Genomic DNA, 26,611 nt, shown 5'->3' with positions numbered 1-26,611 from the left:
CGCTACCCACTCCTATAGCATCACGTGCACCACATCACACACACCTGCACGTGCCCCCTCCACCTCCCACATGAGTGTGAGTCATGAAAGAAGTTGTTTCCACAGAACCTGAAACACAGTAGGGGCTTCTCAAATACATATTGGAATAAACTGATGATATAAAATTATGCAAAATACATTTAAAATCCACATAATGACCACACAGGTTTTCTTTGGGAAGAAAAGGAAAGGAAGAAATGCAGAAAGTAAAGAAAGTCTCATGTTATCCAGATGAAGGCACAATTGAAGACTAGAGTAGTAAATTCAGCTTTCCAGCATGTTGTTTCTGCTGTCTAAATAATTCCATAATGTCTTATTCACTGAAAACAAATTAAACACTGTAGGAAAGATAAAAGCATCTATCCAAAGTTCTGGAGAATAACAGGTAGTCAATAAGAATTTGATGAGTAAACAAACTTAAAAATATACCATTTAATTATAACATTAATTAATTTATGAATTTAACACAGAAAGACGATAACCTAAGTTCTGTATTAATGGTTCTCAGCTCTACCTGCATATTATAATTATTAGAGAAATTTAAAACATATTGTTGCTTGGGTCTCAACGCAAGCCAATTAAATCCGCATCCCTGAAGACAGGGCCCAGCTATAGGTATTTTTTAAAGTTCCTCAGGTGGGTCTATTGTGCAGCTCAATTTGCAACCCACTTTCCTGCATTAGGAAAGTGTATAGATTGCAGAAAAATGACTTACATTTAAAATACAGGATAGAGACAATGACATTCAATTCAACTATGACTTTTGGGGAAACTTTTAAAATAAGTATCTAAATGTACATTAAATGATTAAAAATGTTAAGGGATATCTACTGCATTAGACCACACCAGAAAGTCCATTTTTGCAGAAATGTTCTAGAGTACTTGCCCTTCATAGGAAACATTTCCACAAGAAGATGCTTCTCCATTTGAAAATAACTGATGGAAATACACTTTAAATGATTAAATTATATTGCCCGACCTTCTCAGTTTCTATTTTCAGATGCTGATAATGTGACTATATTCTCTTTGAACTTGTGAGAGTGGAACTAACTTTGCTTTAGTTTGGTTATTGAATGCTATTAAGGTTATTATCAGCAAATATATGTGGCAATAGAAAAAGTAACACTGATCATATTGGTCATGGATATTTTTTGGCACAGATATTAAAACTGCTTTCTATATACAATGTAGTAAATATGGTATGCATTTGTACATGACGTAGTGCCTGACCCTTAAAAGGTCGTCAGTTAATATTTGTTTAATGGATAATAAATAAGTCTTCCTACTCATTAGTAATGTGATAAGAAATGAAAAAAAATTGTCCCTTTAAATGAAGTGTCCTTTGAAAACTTGATTAGCCAAACATAAATATGGTTTTATGCAAGTACATCTGAATAGCCCAAAGAAAACAAGGATACAATTAAATGATCATGGGCATCTTCTTCTGCTATAGAATCTCAGATTCTACGGTCAAGATTAGAAACTACTTTAAAAGTTAAAATGAGTAGTGCACAATGCATAAGTTTAATAGGATGTAATTAAATCATATAATGTGGCAAAACAAATAGAATGCGATAGATGGCAGACTTAATAATGAGTTTTTAACATTTATCATGATGTAGAAAATAAAACATGAGTCCTTAACATGGTGTTTTATAAATGGGGGATAATATCTGGGTTTTTTTTTGTGCAAAAGAAAAAGTGTGCTTTACTGTTCCTCATTTAGCCCATCCCCCTGGTCAACCACTTCCTTTGTACCACTTACTCAGCAAGTCATAATAAGTCACAGCGTGGAGAGTGACCTTGGCTAGTGTGCCACCTCTCAGTGCCCACACACATCGGCTCCCATCAGCCTACAAGCTAAACCTGGTTCTGCTCCCAAACCCCTTTATACCAATTGTACATGTTAACATAATTTTTATATATAAGTTAAATACTACATAAGTAATATTCTTCTATAAAAACTAAGGTAAATGGTTTGGAAAGTCTCAACAAAGGTGAGTCTCCAAAAATAACTGCTACTCAGGTGTGGTTGAGACAATTATAGCACGTTGGGGAAAAAATGTCAAAAGTTTAAAAAGGTTCTGCACTCAGAATAGTGTCTCTTTAAGATAATACACAGGATAAATTTTATATAGATATAGATATTATAGGATAGACACATACACACACAATACAGTATGTATTATAGACGTTCTTTGTTCAAGAATGACAACTTAGCCTTCTAGTCAATGGACCTGTATTCAAAGAAAAGTTCTTGACTCCACTTAAAAAGTGTCAAATGACTTTACATGTATTTATTGCACTGCCACTTTTATGATTCCCATTTTAACTGACTTATGGCATCAGATAAGATTTAGAACCAAAGTTTAAATGGTAATATAACTATAATGTCATTTTTATTTTAGTAGCTTATTCAGTAATTTATGCTCTACATATCAGTGATTATACGCAACGATCACTTTAAAACTATGCCAATAATTGATGATAGCTGATCAGTAAGTAGAGGGATGAGTCATATCTCACAGTTCTTCCAAAATGCATTAGGAGACGGAGCTTGTTGGCTTCTGCTGCCAGAAATGTGTCCCTCCCACTCTGATGTCCATTCCGGCAAACAGACAATGATTGTAATCCCCAGAGAATGCTCAACTGTCTCATATCCTCTGCTAGGTCTTACGAAGTAAAGTTAGAAAAGCAAAGGTTAAGGAAACAAACCATGATTCCAAAAATGTCTCACAAATTTCTGAAGCAATGACTTTTCCTTTACAAACTGCTGCCTTACTCTTCTCTCCACACAATGACTTTATTCATACTTTGGGGTGAAGAATTCTAGAAGGAAGAATAGGAAAGGAAACTTTCTCTGATGGCAGAGAACTCACATTGCTGCTCAAATGGCACATCGTATGAAATCAATGATGTGAAATTCGCATGTTAGATGTATGGCTGTAGTTCAACTATTACATTCAAATGGTAGTAACATTAAATTTAATTTGATTAATTTTACATAATTATTGCCTCGTGCTATTTGCCTACCACCAGTGAGTAGTTCCAAATTATTTTTAGTGAATCTGTAGATTTTAGAAAATGATATTGAATATGATACATGAAAATCAATAAAGGGCGCTATTTAAGTGAGTTTTTAAAAGTTGAAAATTCCTGGTAAGCTACCTTTAGCAAAGCCAAGATCAGTTACATCAGAGTGGTTAAGAATATGGATTTTGGAATCTGACAACCTAAATTTGAATCCTAGATCTACCCTCAGTGTCTGGCATATTTGTAATTACTAAATTTTAGTTATAGTTTTTAATATCATTAATATTATCGTTATATGGGAAAAGAATGAATGAAAACCTCTTCTGAAAGAGAAGAAGTATAAAGTAAGAAGACTCACATCACAGAAGGAATAAGTTCATATTTTCAATCCTTAACCCCAAATTCCATTTCACAAAACAATAAAACTCACAGTTCCAAGAATCCAATTCTAAGAGAAGAAGAAAGTAAAGATAGGGCAGCATTAAAACATGTAACCAATAAAACTACCCATTTAGATAAAGGGGGTACTTGTTTAGTTAATGTAGGCAATGATTTCTTATTTTCCCAACTGAAAACAGACATGCTGTTATGTTTTATATTTGTTTGTTGGCTTTTCACCTAGAAACTTGATTTCTAAGTATGGTGGTTTTTGTTGGAGCAATGATTAGCTAGGCAGCATAGAGATTAATAGTTACCAGAAAAGAAAAAAAGCTCACAGAGAGTTTATGAGGAGTTTTCACATCCCCCTAGAGCTACATGTGTGGAGATATGACCATATGTCTGATTTCTGACAACGTATATGAGAACTTTAGCAATAGTATTTAAAAAGTTAATTGCTCCTCTTTTTAAATATAGACCTGTATAGTTAAAGTCATTCACTCTAAGTAATACTTATGAGCCTGAGATCTCTTTGAAATTAGACATGTACATTCTATAGTTTTATTGATATTAAACAAGAATTTATTGGTATTTTCTTACAGAACTTAAGTCTCATTCTTCACTCCCACTACACTGTTAAGTTGCTGGTAGGGAGGAGTAATGTTTTCACTGTTGATGACACTTCAGCACTGAGCACAGAACCCAGCACATATTTTATATCCAATAAACACTAAAGGAATGAATTAATGAAATGAATGGAAGAAAAGCAGGTCAAGATAGCTAAAAGATGCAAGTTTGCCATCTAGTGGTCATCTGATAAAAATGTACATGCATAATTCCCAGAACATGCAAGAGGTCAAGTTGAGAGAAAACATGACTTCTCTGAACAAAAGTGTTTACCCAATCTTGCCACCAAAATCTTCACTTATCTGTGATGTGCACATTGTTTCAAAGATGCCAAATAAAGATATATGTACAGGTCCCCAATATGAAGATTTTCCTGGTATAACAAATCATATAGTAAGAAAAAGCCATTACGATTCAGCCATATTTAGTGACTCAGAAGTATAGTGCTAGGTGATGACAAGACTTGTTTTTCTCCTATATAATTTACTGATGCTATACTTTAAATCTTTTAAAATACTGTGGTACACTGGCCAAAGATTTTGCTTGAGAAAACAAGCAGTGCCATTCTCTCATCTAATTTCAGTCTCTGTCTTGTAGTTCATTAATAAATCATACTCCACTCTTATTTAAAACTTCACATCAAACCAACTACCTCAATATCTGTCAACAGGGACTTGCTGTCAGCCTGAAGAACAAAATGCTTCTTTTTCCTTACCTCTATCAAAAGAACCAAGTGTTCCAAAACTCTATATGCATCATTCCTAGCTTGGAGCGTTTACTAGAACCTCATTCAGAATTTTTTATTTGTTGATTCATGATCTTATTGTCTCTCAGGAACATCTAAATGTTCTGCTGTCGCTCTACTTTTCTACTTTATGAAGAGAAATTAAAGAACTGTTGTTCTTAGAGTTGATACTTAAGGAGAAAAGTTAATAAATATATGCAAAGAGAAGAGCACTTTCAGCTGTGAGTTTCCTCTCAGGAGGCCTCCTTTTAAGCTTTGCTCCAGCTGAACAGCACAAGAGCATTAGGACTCATTAATATCACGCTCCTCACTCTTCCAGGGTTTCTCTGGCAAAGGCCAGGGACGATCACTGCTCTCTCCTAAAGAATCAGCAGTCATATTCCAAACAGCGAAAATAAAAAATGTTAAATATATATTCTGTCAAGATACAGACACAGTGTCTCTCTTAAGCACATTCGATTTTCTTTTTGAATAAAAAAATAAGAAAAGCAGGATGAATTGTTCTCACTGGGAATGCATCTGACCCAGTCGTGAGCATAGTAGGGAGGGATCAGGGTCTTCCCAGAGTCTGGCGTGACCTCCGGGCTAAGATAAAAAGTTTGCTGTGGAAGTGTCCTACCACTTTGCCAGCGGTAGGTGTCACACCCAACTACAGCAACAGGGCAGAGGAGCCAGAAAAAAAGAAGTCAGTCACAGAAAAAGGAACTAAGTATTATAAAATTACATTCACGCATTTTATATGGATTTATGTTGACTAAAGGAAGCTGAAATCCCTGTATTAGTTGTGTAAATGCCTTTACATCTGCATACTTCAATGTATGCTCTACAATAAAAGAAGTTCAAAATCAAAAGCTCAAGACATTTTGTAAGTGAAAATGTCTGTGGCTTAAAAGCCACGACAAGGGAGCCGAAGCCGATGCGTTCCTTTCACTTACCGTGGTGGTGGTGGTGACCTCCTCGGTTACAACCTTCAGGGTGTCCACCACGGAGATGTAGCCCAGACGCTTAGCAATCGCCAAGGCAGTGTTGCCATTCTGAAGAGAGAGTGAAAGAGCGAGAGTGAGAGCCGGGAAGGAGGACGGCGATGTTGTGAGCCAATGAGCTCACCCGCGGCTCCACATGAGCCAGCATTTCCTTCCAAAACAGGCACAGCTTAGGAAAATCACTAGTTTTTACCATTACATCTGAATCTTCTTTGTAACTTCTTTAGACTATAGCCCAGGTCACCATGGTAACACAACAAGCTGCAGCTGCTTGCTCTTTCTAATAAGAAGCGCTTGACGGCTTTAACCCTAAAGTTGTCAAACCTCTCTCCGAATCCTGTACTATGCTTAGGAAAGTAACTCTTGAACTGAGGATGAGGCCTCCGAAGAAAACTATTCGAGTACCAAGTACACTCACTCCTCAACAGAGGTCAGACCATCTGTTGCAGGTAAGATGTTACCACGGGGAACACAGTAACCTATTTAGCTGCAGCTGTGCAGAAGCTCACCGTGCAGCAAAAGGACACAAGCAAGCAACGCAGGCTCCAGCGGCCACTGGGGATGCCGGTTTGCTAAATTGCACCGCTTAGTTTACATTTGAGTGGCTCCACATCCCAAACAGCTTAGTCTGAGCCGGCAGCCTCGGAAACTGTGCTCCCTTAAGAAGGCCGGGAGGGAGGGGCGGACTCCGCGCCCAGCCGAGAGCCAGCTGGAAGCCGAGCTCGTTCCGGCAGCCCGAGCGCAGGGCCCCCTCCCGGAGGGAAGACTGGGTCAGGCCGCGGCGCTCCCTCCCGGGACGAGCGCTCTCAGCAAAATCCCAGGCTGATTTCTGGAAATCCCAGGCTGATTTCTGGAAATCCCATGCTTTCCCGAGTGCGGAGGCTCATTTAAGGAGGCTGTATGGGGACTCAGCTCAGCCAAGCGGCCCCCCTGGAGGGGATGGGGGCGGGGGCAAGGAAGGAGCTGCGCGGAGAGGGGCAGCCGGCGCCGCCTTACCGCGGTGGTGGCGTTGGGCTTGGCCCCGTGCGGCAGCAGGACGTTGATGATGTGCGTGTGGCCCTGCTGGGCGGCCTGGTGCAAAGGCGTGTAGCCGTTCTGCAGACGACGGTGGCGGCAGACCGAGCAGAGATTTGCAAAAGGAGGAGGAAAACTAGGTTAGCCTCTATTTTGAATTTCTTAGCCTTATTTACAACCAAACCGTCACGGATGCCTGCGTCTTTGGAGCATAGTATCACCAGCAGCCCATTTTCTCAGCAGCAAACCACTCCCCCCCCACCTTATCGTCTGCTAAACAAAGAGGCTGGCTTATGAAGTAGCAAGATGAACAGACTCCAAATCATAGCTAGAGTTATATTTTCACCAATTAGCATTTTAGTTAGCATTAAAAATGTGTACGCTGAGAGAAGATTTATAATGAGAAAGCATTGTCACAGTGATTTCTTCCCTAGGAAACAGGAACCGTCAAGTGTTTAACTGAAGCTTCAGAGATCATACAAACCGCTGCTTGTTCATCGTGACTTCCTTCATCATAAACCTCTGGGCTGGCTTTAAGAATTCTAAGTCAATGAAAGTAAATCTAAATCGTATATTCCTTTCAGAGAACACCTCAGTCAGAGAAGTACACACTTAAGAGAAGATATCATTGGAAGCTGAGTGGCCCACTTTCAATTAAAAAATGTCTTTTTTTTTTTTAAAGAAAAAATGTCTTTTACAAATAGGCTCTTTTTAACATTTTAGTCTAAACTTTCACTCAGATGAAAGTTCTGTAATCCGTGATTTGTGAGGAATTTTTGCTGAGGTTAGTGGGAAGCCAATCTTGCTCAAAACTCTGGTGGGTGGTGGGTATGGTACAGGTTGGTTGCATATGCACATTAATTAAACAAACTGCACTGGAATCCTTGGAGGCACAGCGAAACATTAAGAGCTATTGTGTATTAAGCATCCATTTTATGCCAGATATTGGACCTTATATTTATTGTCTCTTTTAATCTTTACTACCATTCTGAAAATGAGAGTGCTTGGTACACAGTAGGTGTTTTATAAATAATGGGTGCCTAAATGAGGGCATGAACAAATGACTGAATAAATGAATAATTTTCTCCCCATTTCAGAGATGATGAAACTGAAAATAACAAGGTTAAGTAAATTCTTCACAGTCATTCTAGGTTCAGATCCTATGTAGAAGAGCATGATAGACAATGACTACCAGATTACTTTTTTATTGTCTACCCGCCTCACCCCCGATAAAATTTCATCTATGTATGTCAAACCCAAGTGTCCTGGGCACAAAGTCCTGAGTAGCCCATTCATACCTTAAACTTGTAAGAGTATATGTCCCCTATATCTAGCGTCACTGCCTCCTCATGACCAACAGGCACATTTGCTTCTCCTGTCTACATGAAGTGTCTGACTCTGTGCTGTTAAAAAGAAAACCACAGGCCCAAAATGGAGTCACTTATGCTAAGCCACACTACCAAATTGGGGCTTAATACCTAATCTAACTGAAATTTAGTCTTAACCAGGCAGTCAAGAATTTTCTAGTCAATACCAATGAGGTAATACGTTCATTCCCCAAAGGAAGATGAAGTAATCTGCCACATAGACCTTTTCTGTCCCCCATAGGGAGGTTGTCTAAGCCTGAAATAATCTTTTTTCTTTATGACTTCCTTGTCCTGCCTTTAAAAATCTTTCCCTTTCGGTAGCCCTTTGGAGCTCCCCTCTACTCACTAGAACGATGCTGCCTAATTCATGAATCATTCAATAAAGCTAATTAGAGCTTTAACATTTACTCAGATGAATTTTGGTTTTTTCACAGATTTGGTAGCAGCAGTGTGATGCAAAGTGAAGTTCTGATGGCATTTTGGGACAACAAGAAACACAGGCATGATACCTGCAAACTCCTATCTGAGTTCACTGTCTTTCTCTCCATTTCTGGGGGCTGTTGTTAAGTTCCTCTCGGTTTGAGCTCTGCTCTTTTTGTGTTGAACTCCAGATCTAACTGGCTTTCCAGTTGGTTCCCAATTTGTTTGGAATCACTAGTTCCATGTTGGGTACTTCTGGTAGTCCCAACCACAATTTCCTATTTGATTGGAAACCCCAGCTTATGGTTCTGTCCCTAGATTCCATGTTGGGAACTGCTGGCTACAGTTCCCCATTTGTTTGGAATCAGTCCACAGACCCCATTTGTTGAGGTCTGCTGGTTCAGTTCTTCACCTCAGTCTCAGGTTCCAAGTTGGGAATTGTTGGTAGTGTACCAGGGCCTTTTACTTGGCCAGGCTGCAGTATTTGGTATTTACTGTACTTAATTCTGCAGTGTTAAGGTACACATACTTGTTTGTCCTGCTTTGTGTAGATAAAGGCTAGCTAAAAGAGATGGGATCTTTAACTTCTAAAGAGTCAGGTGCACCACCTTCTGGCACAACTGCCTATTTTATGTCTAAGAACTATAATTGCAGAAGCTATAGATATCTATAAAAATGTCAAAATCTTACTGTGTCCTGAGAGTTTTGCCTGGTAACTATCATGTTGGGGAGCCCCAAAATATGACCAGACAGAAGTGTGGGTGGCACTCCATTTGTGGCAAAATATGGCTGGACAGAAATGTGAGTTGAACCCCATATGAAGCTAGGGTCCTACCAAACTGCTGCCAGCCCTCAGGGAAATTACAATGGCCATTATGAGGAACATTCCAATTAGATAAAATCATTTAAGAACTGAACTTAAAAGCAAGGGATACATATTTTAATTGGTATGCAAAAGCCTCCAAAAGGCTTCAAAATTCCAAAATAGCTCCATTGAAAGTTCTGTTGCAAAGAGCTAAGAAAAAATTAAAGATATAAGAGGTACCTAAAACAAAAGTCTGTTAAGACTGACGTAACTCCTACTGCTCCCCTCCTTCCTCCTTTACTTAAGTATTCATACTAGTAATCCTGTCTGAATTGTCTTTTCCACTCTAAAGAGACCAGGAGACCCTAAACAAAAGCCCACCATGTTAATGGCCTTACAGACACCCCCATGTCTATCTTCGAAGGAGGGCCCCCATATAGACCCCTCTCAGAGTTGATGAGACTTTGAGGGATTTTCTGGTAAACTGCTACACTATGCCCTTAAACTGCCAAGGAAAGCTAAACTTAAAATGAATAAAAAACAGGAGCCTGCAGAGGGGATCCAGGGAAAAATGGCAGAAGCCAGGGAAAGGTAAGAATTCTTACCAAACCCAGTTCTACCGAACCTGTCTATAGTGCCCAGGTGAAAGAGGAAAATAAAATTTCAACTTGTCCCTTCCTTTCCAAATACAGATCCATTGGTTATTGATCCTTTCTCTCCCAAGGATAGCCATTGCCTTCTTGCTTGTTTTGCTTGATGCCCCAAGTACCTGGCTTGGCTTTCTGCCTGCCTGGGACATGCAAGTTGTCAGTTCTTTCTTTTGCTTGCCTTTGGATGACTCTAGATCTTGTGAATATAATATCTTTTGCACCCTTTTGGGGGACACCTCTTGAGTCCAAGAGTTTGTTCAATATTACCAGAAATATCCATTGTTTGTCCTGGCTGAAAACTGACAAGATATTTGAAAGGCTTTAATAACTTTATAACCGGAGGTTTGGCCAAATTGGAAGCTGATATTCAGAGCCTGACAGATTAAAAAAAATTTTTTTTGGCCATCTTCTCTAAGCTAAATGTAACCAGAGAGAAACATTCAAACATAGGTAGAGGGGTATGTCAGTCCATTAGCATCCAGGTTCCAACCCAGTTCTTTAAGGAATTGAGAACAACTGTCCTTATCTTAAAAGTCTTTGCAAAGCTAGAAGTATAGCTCCCGAGAACTGCAGGAAAAAAAAAAAGGAGGTGGGGAAGGGGACTTTAAAAAAAATACAAATTGCTAAAGCAGCACTCTTGCCCAAAAATCTAGTTCAAGGAAAATTTTTAAATGAAAACTGTAAGATCTCTGTTTATGTCTGTCTGTATGCTCATGTGTGTCTAAATATGTGTTGTAGGTGTGTGGCATTTTTCTACCTTCGAATGGTATTGCTTAAGTTAATTTGTAAAAGAGCTCTATTTAACTGGCTTAAACAAGCAAGCCTTTTACAAATTTAGGATTCAAACTAACCCAAATGCTTTTCAAGTTCACATGATCTGCGATAATGTTTGGTAAATAAAGGCTAGTTTAAGTTTGATGGTTTAATGAAAATAGATATGCCTTTAGAGTTAATAACATTGAATATAATGCAGACATAAAACTTTTTATTCTACCTGGGCTTATTAGTCAAATAAGTTCATGTTATCTCTTGCAAAATTTGTCAGCCAGAAGAATAACCTAGAACATTAACAGACTTTGTCTAATGTCTCATGAGGTTTTTGTGGGTGGTCTAAACATAATTATTGAAAACAAGTAAATTAAATGGGTGTAAGTGAGAGAAAAGTTTCTAGATGAACTTTTTCAGTACTTACCCCAAATCTTTCTGGTATCCTGAAACCTTAAAGTTTTGCTAAGTTGAATTAAATGATGGATAGTCATTGAATATCCAGACCATTTCCAAATAGGCTAAAATATTGAAACATTTATGACTGGGCATAGGTTTATCCACTCTTTGCTTCCTTTCACAAAGGAATTAAAGGTATTTGGGTCTATTAGCAAACATGTTTTGTGCCATTGTGAGAAGCATATTTCCAGAAATTATAAAAAGTATTTATAAGTCTGCCAGTCAACAGAATGCTGACATAAAAGACAGTTTATAATGCTTACTTCTTAGTTTTCACTAGAAATTAAAGGTTACTAAGAGTTAAATATTCTTATATGTGCAGTTAGTTAAGCCTACTAGAAATAATAAGGAAAAGGAATTTTACATGTGGTCAGGACTAGATAAGTAGAATGAATTTAGTTAAGTAAATAAGTTTGAATATCAAAAGTTGGCTGGTGCAGAATTGGAATTTGGTTTTTTCTCTGTTAGAAGGTCAACATTTTTTGTTTTCTATAAGTCTGTTCTTGAAAATAAGAGATTACGAAAGGTTTTTCTTTAAGTAATCTGCCTAGAAAAAACAAAGATATTATGTCTTGTCAAAATTATCACCTATGTTCTGTGTTGTCTTTATCAGGTCATTGATTACTTAAATAAACCTAGTCTTCTAGATATTAAAAGAGCTAAGTTTTGCTCAGAACTATGTAACCTTCAACGTCTACCTAGGAAATCTTTGTTATTTTGATTAAATAGGTAACTAAGTATTGTTTCACAATGACCTATGACCCTATTTGATCAAGTGTTATAAAATCTTTTGATATTTTTGACAAACCTCCCCAAAATCAAATTCTAAATGAAGTCTTTTTGACCTTAAACTAACATGGAAGTTTTCCAGAGGGCCCCTGGAACATTTCAAAAGATTTGTTCTCTCTCCTTATAAAAAGGGAGATGCTTATTTGGTATTAATTATGCTTATTTGGTATGTTAAATTACATGGGAAGCATGTAAGAAGTAACACAAAGCCTTCTTTATGTTGTGTTTATACAGGTATATGTTATAAGTATTTCATAAATTGTGTGAAATTCCTGGAAATCTGATATGTCCTAATTCCAGTTATTATCTAAAAATGTTGTGTCACAGAAATAACTAAATATCATTGTTAATTCCATCAGGTCTTTAATAATGGACATTTTTTAAGTCTTCTGTCATTTGCAGAGAGCTATTGTTTTACTCTGACACTTTGCAAAAGTCTTCCGGCAAAAGTATTTCATCTTCAGAAAAATTCAAGAAAATAACTTTTTGACAAGTGCAGGCTTCTGACAACTTTAAGATCATAAAAGTGAATTGGTAAGAACAAAGCCTGCCTTTGAATATTCTTGGAAGGGACTATACCAAGTCCCCTTTACTATTCAGATGACAGCTAAACTTCAACAATTCAAGCCTTGGGTACATATTTCACAGTTAACGAAGACGCCAGCTGACATCTGTTCCCATCCAAATGCTGGAGACCTCCAAATTAAACTGACTAGGAAGAGAAGTAGCTGACATCAAGGTAGACTGCTTCTTCCCAAGACACCAGATCATGACTTCATGCTTTAACTAAACGTGAAACCCTCTCTTCTCCTTCTTTCCTTTACTCCAGTGTTGGCCTGGAAAGATAACACCGCCATTCATATCTCCCAGGCCATTGCTAAGAGAAGTAACCTTTCAGACTGCTGGATTTGTCATCAAAAACTCAGATCTGTCCATGAGGTTAGAGACCTCTGGTATGTTTCCCTGTCTCTTATTAATACCCCACATTTGGGGAACTTTGTGTCCAGGTTCTATGCAAAGAAAGGTATACAAGGCAAGAATAACCAGAATGCAACTGCCTACATGGTCCACAGACCCTTAATACCAGGAGGCATTCATGATTCCAAATTAACTCTCTTTGACAGATCCCTACATTCCTGATTAGGAGTAAATGTTAATGAGGAACCTCTCTTTAACTTTTGAAGATATTCCAGATTCTGTTGCTAAGATAACAGCTGCCCAACAAAGATCCTTAGACTCTGTGGCCAAAGTTATTCTTGATAATAGGATAGCCCTTGATTATGTTTGAGCTGAGCAAGAGTGTGTGTTGCAGCCAACACCCCCTGCTGCACTTGGATGAACACTTCTGGGGAAGTTGAAACAATTACATAAGATCACTGAGCAAGCCACTTGGCTTTAAAAAGGTGACTCCTTCAATGGGGTCTTTCCTTGACTTACTTGATTTCGATTGATTTCGGTCTTGGGCACCATGGCTCAGAAGTGCACTCCAAACACTGGGAATTATCCTGCTTATAATAATTATAATAGTCTCCCTGGTGCATCGTGTTCTTGCAAAAGCTTTAAATACATGTTCACAGCCACTAACCACAAAGCAAATGATCTCCCTAAGACTGGAACATCAGGAAAGGAACGAAGAGAATAACAAATTTAAAGATTGTGAACCTGAAGCTATAATCTGTGAATATCACAGGGGTAGAAGAAACATCATAACCTATGGATACCACCAAAGGGATGATAAAAACCATGAGAACTTCGGAGAGGTAGCTGGGAGTGATGCTAATGCCTTAAAGTTTGATCACTTCTCTCAGTTAAGCTGAAAGTCTGATCCAAAGGGGGGAATTGTTAAAAAGAAAAGCCATAGGCCCAAAATGGAGTCACTTGTGCTAGGCCACACCACGAAACCGGGGCTTAATACCTAACCTAACTGAAGCTTCAACCTCCCCAGAAATGTAGTCTTAATTGGTCAGTCAGGAATTTTCTGGTCAGCACCAAGAACGTAATCTGTCACGTGGGCCCTCACCATCCCCAAAAGGAAGATGAGGTAATCTGCCACTTAGACCCCTTCTGTCGTCCCCCATAGGTAGGACACCTAGGTCTGAAATAATCTTTTTTCTTTATGACTTCCTTGTTCTGCCTTTAAAAACCTTTCCCTTTTAGCAGTCCTTTGGAACTCCTCTCTACTTGCTAGATAAATGCTGCTGATTCATGAGTCATTCAATAAACCCAATTAGATCTTTAAAATTTACTTGATTGAATTTTTTTTACACAGTGCACAGGGTGCCACATGATTCTTTCTATGCTTTCACTCTGGCCTTTCCATCCATGGGGATGTACCATATGTGTGACAGTCTACTTGTCTGACTACCCCCAGGCTGAAATGTCATCAGCTCTGCCTTGTCTGTTATATATCCCTACAATGGAATGACCCCAGGAAACCTGGAAATATAAATCAATTACAAGGACTCTGAGAAACTTATAGCTACTGCAAGAACTCTGCTCTCAAATCAAGTAATCCATGGATATTTCAGGAGCATAAAGTAAGTAATATTTCTTTTCCTAAAAAAATTCCTCCTTTCCATTGTGTTTATAAAGATTGTAACAAAGTTTTATAAACTTTCCCAAATTTTTATACCAAGTGATGAATGTTTGAAGAGTAAACGAAATACATATGTTTATATTTTCATAGCAACAAAACAATTTTTTAGTAACTATGGTTACATATGGGATGTGAGGAAGAAAACATAATTCCTCCTCCAAAATGTCATTTTATGAGAAAAAATTCTGAAGTATTTATTAAAAGAATGTCCTTTGAGGGCTTCCCTGGCGGCGCAGTGGTTGAGAGTCTGCCTGCTAATTCAGGGGACACGGGTTCGAGCCCTGGTGTGGGAAGATCCCACATGCCACGGAGCAACTAGGCCCGTGAGCCACAACTACTGAGCCTGCGCGTCTGGAGCCTGTGCTCCGCAACAAGAGAGGCCGCAATAGTGAGAGGCCCATGCACCGCGATGAAGAGTGGCCCCTGCTTGCTGCAACTAGAGAAAGGCCTCGCACAGAAACGAAGACCCAACACAGCCAAAAAAAAAAAAAAAAAGACATTTGGGTTGTTTAAAAAAAAAAATAGAATGTCCTTTGAGGTATGTATCTGTCCACTCCCCTGAAGATGTATGAAAAGATATATTTACTTCCAAAAGCAGGTAAAATCTACATAGTTCACTTTTTTAAATCTGAAAAGTTAAAATGAGATTTTTCTCTCAACCAAATGTCCATTTGAATGCAGATGAAACCCAGGGGAGGTAAATGATGTTATATAGACAACATGTCTGGCTTCTAAATATCCTAACCAATTCAACAAACACTTAACAAAAAAATATGGTAAACGTTTTCAAGTTCTGACAAAATCTCATTGCATTGCTGCATTTATGCCTTTCAGGAGAATACCTGGATTCCAACAAGAAAGTCTTTCCAGTAATACTTATATGTGAACTAACTCAGCAAAAAGGTATCACACGCTAAAGCCTGAGAATTCATATGGAGGCTTTTAAATAAGTCTCAAAGTACAATTTCATGAAAACTCAAGAACTGCTCAGAAACTAGGCAATAGCTATTCTTGTTAGAGTCAGATTAGAAGTTTTGAATCTCAAATATTCTTAGTATTACTAATAATTAAAAAAAAAACTTTATTTTTAATTCAGTTACAAATACGCTTATGTATAGGCATGCTTTTGTTTCTACTTCAAAGAGGATATAAAAAAACTGAGTTCCAAAACTTATGTTTCTAATTAGTAGCGTCTTTTTTTTTTAACATCTTTATGGAGTATAATTGCTTTACAATATTGTGTTAGTTTCTGCTGTATAACAAAGTGAATCAGCTATACATATACATATACATACATATCCCCATATCCCCTCCCTCTTCCGTCTCTCTCCCACCCTCCCTATCCCACCCCTCTAGGTGGACACAAAGCACAGAGCTGATCTCCCTGTGCTATGCGGCTGCTTCCCACTAGCTATCTATTTTACATTTGGTAGTGTATATATGTCCATGCCACTCTCTCACTTCTTCCCAGCTTACCCTTCCCCCTCCCTGTGTCCTCAAGTCCATTCTCTACGTCTGCGTCTTTATTCCTGTCCTGCCCCTAGGTTCATCAGAACCACTTTTTTTAGATTCCATATATATGTGTTAGCATACGGTATTTGTTTTTCTCTTTCCGACTTACTTCACTCTGTATGACAGACTCTAGGTCCATCCACCTCACTACAAATAACTCAATTTCATTTCTTTTTATGGCTGAGTAATATCCCATTGTATATATGTGCCACATCTTCTTTATCCATTCATCTGTCGATGGACACTTAGGTTGCTTCCATATCCTGGCTATTGTAAATAGTGCTGCAATGAACATTGTGGTACCTGTCTCTTTTTGAATTATGGTTTTCTCAGGGTGTATGCCCAGTAGTGGGATTGCTGGGTCATATGGTAGTTCTATTTTTAGTTTTTTAAGGAACCTCCATACTCTTCTGCATAGCGGCACTATCAATTTACATTCCCACCAACAGTGCAAGAGGGTTCCCTTCTCTCCACACCCTCTCCAGCATTCATTGCTTGTAGGTGTTTTGATGATGGCCATTCTTACCGGTATGAGGTGATACCTCATTGTGGTTTTGATTTGCATTTCTCTAATGATTAGTGATGTTGAGCATCCTTTCATGTGTTTGTTGGCAATCTGTATATGTTCTTTGGACAAATCTCTATTTAGGTCTTCTGCCCATTTTTGGATTGGGTTGTTTGTTTTTTTGATACTGAGCTGCATGAGCTGCTTGTAAATCTTGGAGATTAACTCTTCGTCAGTTGCTTCATTTGCAAATATTTTCTCCCTTTCTGAGGGTTGTCTTTTTGTCTGGTTTATGGTTTCCTTTGCTGTTCAAAAGCGTTTAAGTTTCATTAGGTCCCATTTGTTTACTTTTGCTTTTATTTCCATTTCCCTATAAGGTGGGTAAAAAAGGATCTTGCTGTGATTTATGTCATGGAGTGTTTAATCCATGACATTTAATCCATTTACATTTTTTTAAACATCTTTATTGGAGTATAATTGCTCTACAATGCTGTGTTAGTTTCTGCTTTATAACAAAATGAATCAGTTATACGTATACATATGTTCCCATATCTCTTCCCTCTTGCGTCCCCCTCCCTCCCACCCTCCCTATCCCACCCTTCTAGGTGGGCACAAACCACCGAGCTGATCTCCCTGTGCTATGCGGCTGCTTCCCACTAGCTATCTATTTTACGTGTTGTAGTGTATATATGTCCATGCCACTCTCTCACTTTGTCACAGCTTACCCTTCCCCCTCCCCATATTCTCAAGTCCATTCTCTAGTAGGTCTGTGTCTTTATTCCCATCTTGCCACTAGGTTCTTCATGACCTTTTTTTTTTTTTTCTTAGATTCCATATATATGTGTTAGCATACGGTATTTGTTTTTCTCTTTCTGATTTACTTCACTCTGTATGACAGACTCTAGGTCCATCCACCTCACTACAAATAACTAAATTTTGTTTCTTTTTATGGCTGAGTAATATTCCATTGTGTATATGTGCCACATCTTCTTTATCCATTCATCTGTTGATGGACACGTAGGTTGCTTCCATGTCCTGGCTATTGTAAATAGGGCTGCAATGAACATTTTGGTACATGACTCCTTTTGAATTATGGTTTTCTCAGGGTATATGCCCAGTAGTGGGATTGCTGGGTCGTATGGTAATTCTATTTTTAGTTTTTTAAGGAACCTCCATACTGTTCTCCATAATAGCTGTATCAATTTACATTCCCACCAACAGTGCAAGAGGGTTCCCTTTTCTCCACACCCTCTCCAGCATTTATTCTTTCTAGATTTTTTGATGATGGCCATTCTGACCAGTGTGACATGATATCTCATTGTAGTTTTGATTTGCATTTCTCTAATGATTAATGATGTTGAGCATTCTTTCATGTGTTTGTTGGCAATCTGTATATCTTCTTTGGAGAAATGTCTATTTAGGTCTTCTGCCCATTTTTGGATTGGGTTGTTTGTTTTTTTGTGATTGAGCTGCATGAGCTCCTTGTAAATCTTGGAGATTAATCCTTTGTCAGTTGCTTCATTTGCAAATATTTTCTCCCATTCTGAGGGTTGTCTTTTGGTCTTCTTTATGGTTTCCTTTGCTGTGCAAAAGCTTTTAAGTTTCATTAGGTCCTATTTGTTTATTTTTGTTTGTATTTCCATTTCTCTAGGAGGTGGGTCAAAAAGGATCTTGCTGTGATTTATGTCATAGAGTGTTCTGCCTATGTTTTCCTCTAAGAGTTTTATAGTTTCTGGCCTTACATTTAGGTCTTTAATCCATTTTGAGTTTATTTTTGTGTATGGTGTTAGGGAGTGTTCTAATTTCATACTTTTACATGTAGCTGTCCAGTTTTCCCAGCACCACTTATTGAAGAGGCTGTCTTTTCTCCACTGTATATTCTTGCCTCCTTTATCAAAGAGAAGGTGACCATATGTGCGTGGGTTTATCTCTGGGCTTTCTATCCTGTTCCATTGATCTATATTTCTGTTTTTGTGCCAGTACCATACTGTCTTGATTACTGTAGCTTTGTAGTATAGTCTGAAGTCAGGGAGCCTGATTCCTCCAGCTCTGGTTTTCTTTCTCAAGATTGCTTTGGCTATTCGGGGTCTTTTGTGTTTCCATACAAATTGTGAAATTTTTTGTTCTACTTCTGTGAAAAATACCAGTGGTAGTTTGATAGGGATTGCATTGAATCTGTAGATTGCTTTGGGTAGTAGAGTCATTTTCACAATGTTGATTCTTCCAATCCAAGAACATGGTATATCTCTCCATCTATTTGTATCATCTTTAATTTCTTTCATTAGTGTCTTATAATTTTCTGCATACAGGTCTTTTGTCTCCTTAGGTAGGTTTATTCCTAGATATTTTATTCTTTTTGTGGCAATGGTAAATGGGAGTGTTTCTTAATTTCACTTTCAGATTTTTCATCATTAATGTATAGGAATGCCAGAGATTTCTGTGCGTTAACTTTGTATCCTGCTACTTTACCAAATTCATTGATTAGCTCTAGTAGTTTTCTGGTAGCATCTTTAGGATTCTCTGTGTATAGTATCATGTCATCTGCAAACAGTGACAGCTTAACTTCTTCTTTTCCGATTTGGATTCCTTTTATTTCTTTTTCTTCTCTGATTGCTGTGGCTAAAGCTTCCAAAACTATGTTGAATAATAGTGGTGAGAATGGGCAACCTTGTCTTGTTCCTGATCTGAGTGGAAATGGTTTCAGTTTTTCACCATTGAGGACGATGTTGGCTGTGGGTCATATATTGCCTTTATTACGTTGAGGAAAGTTCCCTCTATGCCTACTTTCTGCAGGGTTTTTATCATAAATGGGTGTTGAATTTTGTCGAAAGCTTTCTCTGCATCTATTGAGATGATCATATGGTTTTTCTCCTTCAATTTTTTAATATGGTGTATCACATTGATTTATTTGCATATATTGAAGAATCCTTGCATTCCGGGAATAAACCCCACTTGATCATGGTGTATGATCCTTTTAATGTGCTGCTGGATTCTGTTTGCTAGTATTTCGTTGAGGATTTTTGCATCTATGTTCATCAGTGATATTGCCCTGTAGTATTCTTTCTTTGTGACATCTTTGTCTGGTTTTGGTATTAGGGTGATGGTGGCCTCCTAGAATGAGTTTGGGAGTGTTCCTCCCTCTGCTATATTTTGGAAGAGTTTGAGAAGGATAGGTGTTAGCTCTTCTCTAAGTGTTTGATAGAATTCACCTGTGAAGCCATCTGGTCCTGGGTTTTGTTTGTTGGAAGATTTTTAATCACAGTTTCAATTTTAGTGCTTGTGATTGGTCTGTTCATATTTTCTCCTTCTTCCTGGTTCAGTCTTGGCAGGTTGTGCATTACTAAGAATTTGTCCATTTCTTCCAGGTTGTCCATTTTATTGGCATAGAGTTGCTTGTAGTAATCTCTCATGATCCTTTGTATTTCTGCAGTGTCAGTTTTTACTTCTCCTTTTTCATTTCTAATTCTATTGACTTGAGTCTTCTCCCTTTTTTTCTTGATGAGTCTGGCTAATGGTTTATCAACTTTGTTTATCTTCTCCAAGAACCAGCTTTTAGTTTTATTGATCTTTGCTATCTTTTCCTTCATTTCTTTTTCATTTATTTCTGATCTGATCTTTATGATTTCTTTCCTTCTGCTAACTTTGTGGGTTTTTTGTTCTTCTTTCTCTAATTGCTTTAGGTGCAAGGTTAGGTTATTTATTTGAGATGTTTCCTGTTTCTTAAGGTAGGATTCTATTGCTATAAACTTCCCTCTTAGAACTGCTTTTGCTGCATCCCATAGGTTTTGGGTTGTCGTGTTTTCATTATCATTTGTTTCTCGGTAGTTTTTGATTTCCTCTTTGATTTCTTCAGTGATCTCTTGGTTATTAAGTAGTGTATTGTTTAGCCTCTCTGTGTTTGTATTTTTTACAGATCTTTTCCTGTAATTGATATCTAGTCTCATAGCTTTGTGGTCAGAAAAGATACTTGATATTATTTCAATTTTCTTAAATTTACCAAGGCTTGATTTGTGACCAAAGATATGATCTATCCTGGAGAATATTCCATGAGCACTTGAGAAAAATGTGTATTCTGTTGTTTTTGGATGGAATGTCCTATAAATATCAATTAAGTCCATCTTGTTTAATGTATCATTTAAAGGTTGTGTTTCCTTACTTATTTTCATTTTCGATGATCTGTCCATTGGTGAAAGTGGGGTGTTAAAGTCCCCTACTATGATTGTGTTACTGTCGATTTCCCCTTTTATGGCTGTTAGTATTTGCCTTATGTATTGAGGTGCTCCTATGTTGGGTGCATAAATATTTACAATTGCTATATCTTCTTCTTGGATCAATTGTTTGATCATTATGTAGTGTCCTTCTTTGTCTCTTGTAATAGTCTTTGTTTTAAAGTCTATTTTGTCTGATATGAGAATTGCTACTCCAGCTTTATTTTGATTTCCATTTGCATGGAATATCTCCTTCCATCCCCTCACTTTCAGACTGTACGTGTCCCTAGGTCTGGAGTGGGTCTCCTGTAGACAGCATATATACGGGTCTTGTTTTTGTATCCATTCAGCCACTCTGTGTCTTTTGGTGGGAGCATTTAATACATTTATATTTAAGGTAATTATCGATATGTATGTTCCTGTTCCCATTTTCTGAATTGTTTTGGGTTTGTTATTGTAGGTCTTTTCCTTCTCTTGTGTTTCCTGCCTAGAGAACGTCCTTTAACATTTGTTGTAAAGCTGGTTTGGTGGTGCTGAACTCTCTCAGCTTTTGCTTGTGTGTAAAGGTTTTAATTTCTCAATGAAATCTGAATGAAATCCTTGCTGGGTAGAGTAATCTTGGTTGTAGGTTTTTCTCCTTCATCACTTTAAATATGTCCTGCCACTCCCTTCTGGCTTGCAGAGTTTCTGCTGAAAGATGAGCTGTTAACCTTATGGGGATTCCCTTATGTGTTATTTGTTGTTTTTCCCTTGCTGCTTTTAATATTTGTTCTTTATATTTAATTTTTGATAGTTTGATTAATATGTGTCTTGGTGTGTTTCTCCTTGGATTTATCCTGTATGGGACTCTCTGTGCTTCCTGGACTTGATTAACTATTTCCTTTCCCATATTAGGGAAGTTTTCAACTATAATCTCTTCAAATATTTTCTCATTCCCTTTCTTTTTCTCTTCTTCTTCTCGGACCCCTATAATTCGAATGTTGGTGCATTTAATGTTGTCCCAGAGGTCTCTGAGACTGTTCTCAGTTCTTTTCATTCTTTTTTCTTTATTCTGCTCTGCAGTAGTTATTTCCACTATTTTATCTTCCAGGTCGCTTATCTGTTCTTCTGCCTCAGTTATTCTGCTATTGATCCCTTCTAGAGTATTTTTAATTTCATTTATTGTGTTGTTCATCGTTGTTTGTTTGCTCTTTAGTTCTTCTAGGTCCTTGTTAAATGTTTCTTGCATTTTCTCTATTCTATTTCCAAGACTTTGGATCATCTTTACTATCATTATTCTGAACTCTTTTTCAGGTAGACTGCCTATTTCCTCTTCATTTGTTAGGTCTGGTGGGTTTTTACCTTGCTCCCTCATCTGCTGTGTGTTTTTCTGTCTTCTCATTTTGCTTATCTTACTGTGTTTGGGGGTGTCCTTTACACAGGCTGCAGGTTCGTAGTTCCCGTTGTTTTTCGTATCTGTCCCCAGAGGCTAAGTTTGGTTCAGTGGGTTGTGTAGGCTTCCTGGTGGAGGGGACTAGTGCCTGTGTTCTTGTGGATGAGGCTGGATCTTGTCTTTCTGGTGGGCAGGTCCACGTCTGGTGGTGTGTTTTGGGGTGTCTGTGGCCTTATTATGATTTTAGGCACCCTCTCTGCTAATGGATGGGGCTGTGTTCCTGTCTTGCTAGTTGTTTGGCATAGGGTGTCCAGCACTGTAGCTTGCTGGCCGTTGAATGAAGCTGGGTCTTGGTGTTGAGATGGAGATCTCTGGGAGATTTTCGCCATTTGATATTACATGGAGCTGGGAGGTCTCTTGTGGACCAGTGTCCTGAAGTTGGCTCTCCCACCTCAGGGGCACAGCACTGACTCCTGGCTGGAGCACCAAGAGCCTTTCATCCACATGGCTCAGAATAAAAGGTAGAAAAAATAAAAAGAAAGAAGGAAAGGAAGAGAATAAAATAAAAGAAAATAAAGTAAGATAAAATAAAATAAAGTTATTAAAATAAAAAATAAATAATAATTATTATGAAAAAAATGTTTTAAAGTAAAAAAAAAAAAGAAAAAAGAATGGACGGACAGAATCCTAGGACAAATGGTGAAAGCAAAGCTATACAGACAAAATCTCACACAGAAGCATACACATACAAACTCACAAAAAGAGAAAAAGGGGAAAAAATAATATATCGTTGCTCCCAAAGTCCACCTCCTCAATTTGGGATGATTCGTTGTCTATTCAGTTATTCCACAGATGCAGGGTACATCAAGTTGATTGTGGAGATTTAATCCACTGCTCCTGAGGCTGCTGGGAGAGATTTCCCTTTCCCTTCTTTGTTCGCACAGCTCCCAGGTTTCAGCTTTGGATTTGGCCCTGTCTCTGCGTGTAGGTCACCTGAGGGCGCCTGTTCTTCGCTCAGATAGGACGGGGTTAAAGGAGCAGCTGCTTCGGGGGCTCTGGCTCACTCAGGCCGGGGGGAGGGAGGGGCACGGATGCGGGGCAAGCCTGTGGCGTCAGAGGCCGGCGTGACGTTGCAGCAGCGTGAGGCGTGCCGTGCGTTCTCCCGGGGAAGTTGTCCCTGGATCACGGGACCCTGGCAGTGGTGGGCTGCACAGGCTCCCGGGAGGGGAGGTGTGGAGAGTGACCTGTGCTTGTTCACAGGCTCCTTGGTGGCGGCAGCAGCAGCCTTAGCGTCTCATGCCCGTCTCTGGGGTCTGCGCTGATAGCCGCGGCTCGTCCCAGTCTCTGGAGCTCCTTTAAGCAGCGCTCTTAATCCCCTCTCCTTGCGCACCAGGAAACAAAGAGGGAAGAAAAAGTCTCTTGCCTCTTTGGCAGCTCCACACTTTTTCCCGGACTCCCTCCTGGCTAGCCATGGCACACTAGCCCCTTCAGGCTGTGTTTACGCAGCCAACCCCAGGCCTCTCCCTGGGATCCGACTGAAGCCCGAGCCTCAGCTCCCAGCCCCGCCTGCCCCGGCGGGTGAGCAGACAAGCCTCTCGGGCTGGTGAGTGCTGCTCGGCACCGCTCTTCTGTGTGGGAATCTCTCCACTTTGCCCTCCGCACCCCTGTTGCTGAGCTTTCCTCCGCGGCTCCGAAGCTCCCCCCTTTGCCACCCACAGTCTCCCCCCGCGAAGGGGCTCCTAGTGTGTGGACACCTTTCCTCCTTCACAGCTCCCTCCCACTGGTGCAGGTCCCGTCCCTATTCTTTTGTCTCTGTTTTTTCTTGTTTCTTTTGCCCTACCCAGGTACGTGGGGAGTTTCTTGCCTTTTGGGAGGTCTGAGGTCTTCTGCCAGCATTCAGTAGGTGTTCTGTAGGAGTTGTTCCACATGTAGATGTATTTCTGATGTATCTGTGGGGAGGAAGGTGATCTCCGTGTCTTACTCTTCCGGCACCTTCTCCTCGAGCCCCAATCCATTTACATTTAAGGTAATTATCAATTTGTATGTTCTTATTACCATTTTCTTAATTGTTTTGGGTTTGTTATTGTAGATCTTTTCCTTCTCTTGTGTTTCCTGCCTAGAGAAGTTCCTTTAGCATTTGTTGTAAAGCTGGTTTGGTGCTGCTGAATTCTCTTAACTTTTGCTTGTCCCTAAAGGTTTTAATTTCTCCGTTGAATCTAAATGAGATCCTTTTTGAGTAGATCAATCTTGGTTGTAGGTATTTCCCTTTCATCACTTTAAATATGTCCTGCCACTCCCTTCTGGCTTGCAGAGTTTCTGCTGAAAGATCAGCGTTAACCTTATGGGGATTCCCTTGTGTGTTATTTGTTGTTTTTCCCTTGCTGCTTTTAATATGTTTTCTTTGTATTTAATTTTTGATAGTTTGATTAATATGTGTCTTGGCATGTTTCTCCTTGGATTTATCCTGTATGGGACTCTCTGCACTTCCTGCACTTGATTGACTATTTCCTCTCCCATGTTAGGGAAGTTTTTGACTATAATGTCTTCAAATATTTTCTCAAACCCTTTCTTTTTCTCTTCTTCTTCTGGGACCCCTGTAATTTGAATGTTGGTGCGTTTAATGTTGTCCCAGAGGTCTCTGAGACTGTCCTCAATTCTTTTCATTCTTTTTTCTTTATTCTGCTCTGCAGTAGTTATTTCCACTATTTTATCTTCCAGGTGACTTATCTGTTCTTCTGCCTCAGTTATTCTGCTATTGATTCCTTCTAGAGTATTTTTAATTTCATTTATTGTGTTGTTCATCATTGTTTGTTTGCTCTTTAGTTCTTCTAGGTCCTTGTTAAATGTTTCCTGTATTTTCTCCATTCTATTTCCAAGATTTTGGAACAGCTTTACTATCATTACTCTGAATTCTTTTTCAGGCAGACTGCCAATTTCCTCTTCATTTGTTTGGTCTGGTGGGTTTTTACCTTGCTCCTTCATCTGCTGCATATTTCTCTGTCTTCTCATTTTGTTTAACTTACTGTGTTTGGGGTCTCCTTTTCGCAGGCTGCCGGTTCCTGGTTCCCATTATTTGTGGTGTCTGCCCCCAGACAGGTGAGGTTGGTTCAGTGGCTTGTGTAGGCTTCCTGGTGGTGGGGACTTGTGCCTGTGGTCTGGTGGTGGGGCTGGATCTTGTCCTTCTGGTGGGCAGGGCCATGTCTGGTGGAATACCTGTATATCTTTTTTTCTTTTCCTTTGTGCTTGTCTAGTTTCACTTGAAGTGCACCCCACTCTTCAGACCAGAGTTCCTAGTGTGAAACGGCTGCGCCCAACACCTCAGCTTGGCAGGCTGTGTGCCTGAGTGCTATGGTCCACACGGGCAGCTCTCTCTCTCTCACTCTCACTTTCTTTCTCTCTTTTTCTGTGTCAATTGTGTAGTCTGTCAGAGTCTTATCCCCCTGGGAAGCCTCACCAGCAGCTCTGCCCTGCCCTGGAGCCTTTTTATTCCCTTTGTGCTTATTCTAGTTTTACGTGCTCATAGGGTACCGCATGCAGAGGCCTCGAACCCAGCACTTCAGACCAGAGTTCCTCGTGGAAATCGGGACACCACAACACCTCAGCTCAAGATGTTGGCGGTTAATTAGTAGCATCTTGAATGATGACTTTGAAAACTCCCGAATATGCTCACACTAATTTACTTGAGCCTATTCACACAGCTGCAATTAGTGATTTCTGATACATAAACTTAAAAAAATGCAATTACAGACTTCTTTGGACCAAGAAAATTGGAGCTGCAGGTTATATTATGCATAGTAGCAGTAGTTATTTTACGCATTTCTCTTCCTTGAAATAATTTGAATGTACCAAAGTGTGGTTTTATGTTCCCATCATGCTTTGCAGGATAGGACCCTTCAGATGGCACTGGGAAGAACAGTCTGTTCTGCATTATCTCTGAAAACTTCCAAGCCAGGCCTTACACAGTATTGCCTCGCTGAGCACAGCCACGTGGTAGTCCAAATGTGACAGAATTCATTAAAAATGAAAGGCACGCATTCCGGGCTGCCTGTCTGTATTTCCTCACCAGAGACTGAGGGCTAGGGGAGGGCCACGGCCCTGAAACAATGTAAAGGAAATCGGCCAGAACATCAAGATATTCTAGCCAGCATCTATTGTATCCTGTAGTAAATTGTTAAATCGATGTCGCCTACATGGCTGTCAAAGGTTATTAGAATGAAAAGTCCCAAACAACTGTACAAAACTACATTGCTTATTCAAAATCACTTAAGAAGAACTAAAAAGAAAATATGTTTGTAACTATGGTGAGCTACTGAAGTGTCCATATGGCCGAACCATTTGCTTATA

General features: G+C 39.2%; 1 protein-coding gene across 32 annotated transcripts in view; it reads right to left on the bottom strand.

Annotated features, from left to right (window-relative positions):
• Positions 1–26,611, bottom strand: part of ANK2 (ankyrin 2) — a 689,779-nt gene that overhangs the window by 88,574 nt on the left and 574,594 nt on the right. For all 32 annotated transcript variants that reach the window (XM_082462711.1, XM_082462716.1, XM_082462697.1 and 29 more), the window contains 2 exons: positions 6,802–6,900; positions 5,758–5,856 (listed from right to left, as the gene is read on the bottom strand). In XM_082462711.1, the coding sequence (XP_082318837.1) occupies positions 5,758–5,856; positions 6,802–6,900 (198 nt within the window). The remainder of the gene's footprint in view (positions 1–5,757; positions 5,857–6,801; positions 6,901–26,611) is intronic.

This window comes from Balaenoptera physalus (genome assembly GCF_965194825.1).
Source record: "Balaenoptera physalus genome assembly, chromosome: 5".
Classification (NCBI taxonomy): domain Eukaryota; kingdom Metazoa; phylum Chordata; class Mammalia; order Artiodactyla; family Balaenopteridae; genus Balaenoptera; species Balaenoptera physalus.
Note: the sequence above shows the minus strand (reverse complement) of the source record. Positions and strands in the feature narration are given on the sequence as shown.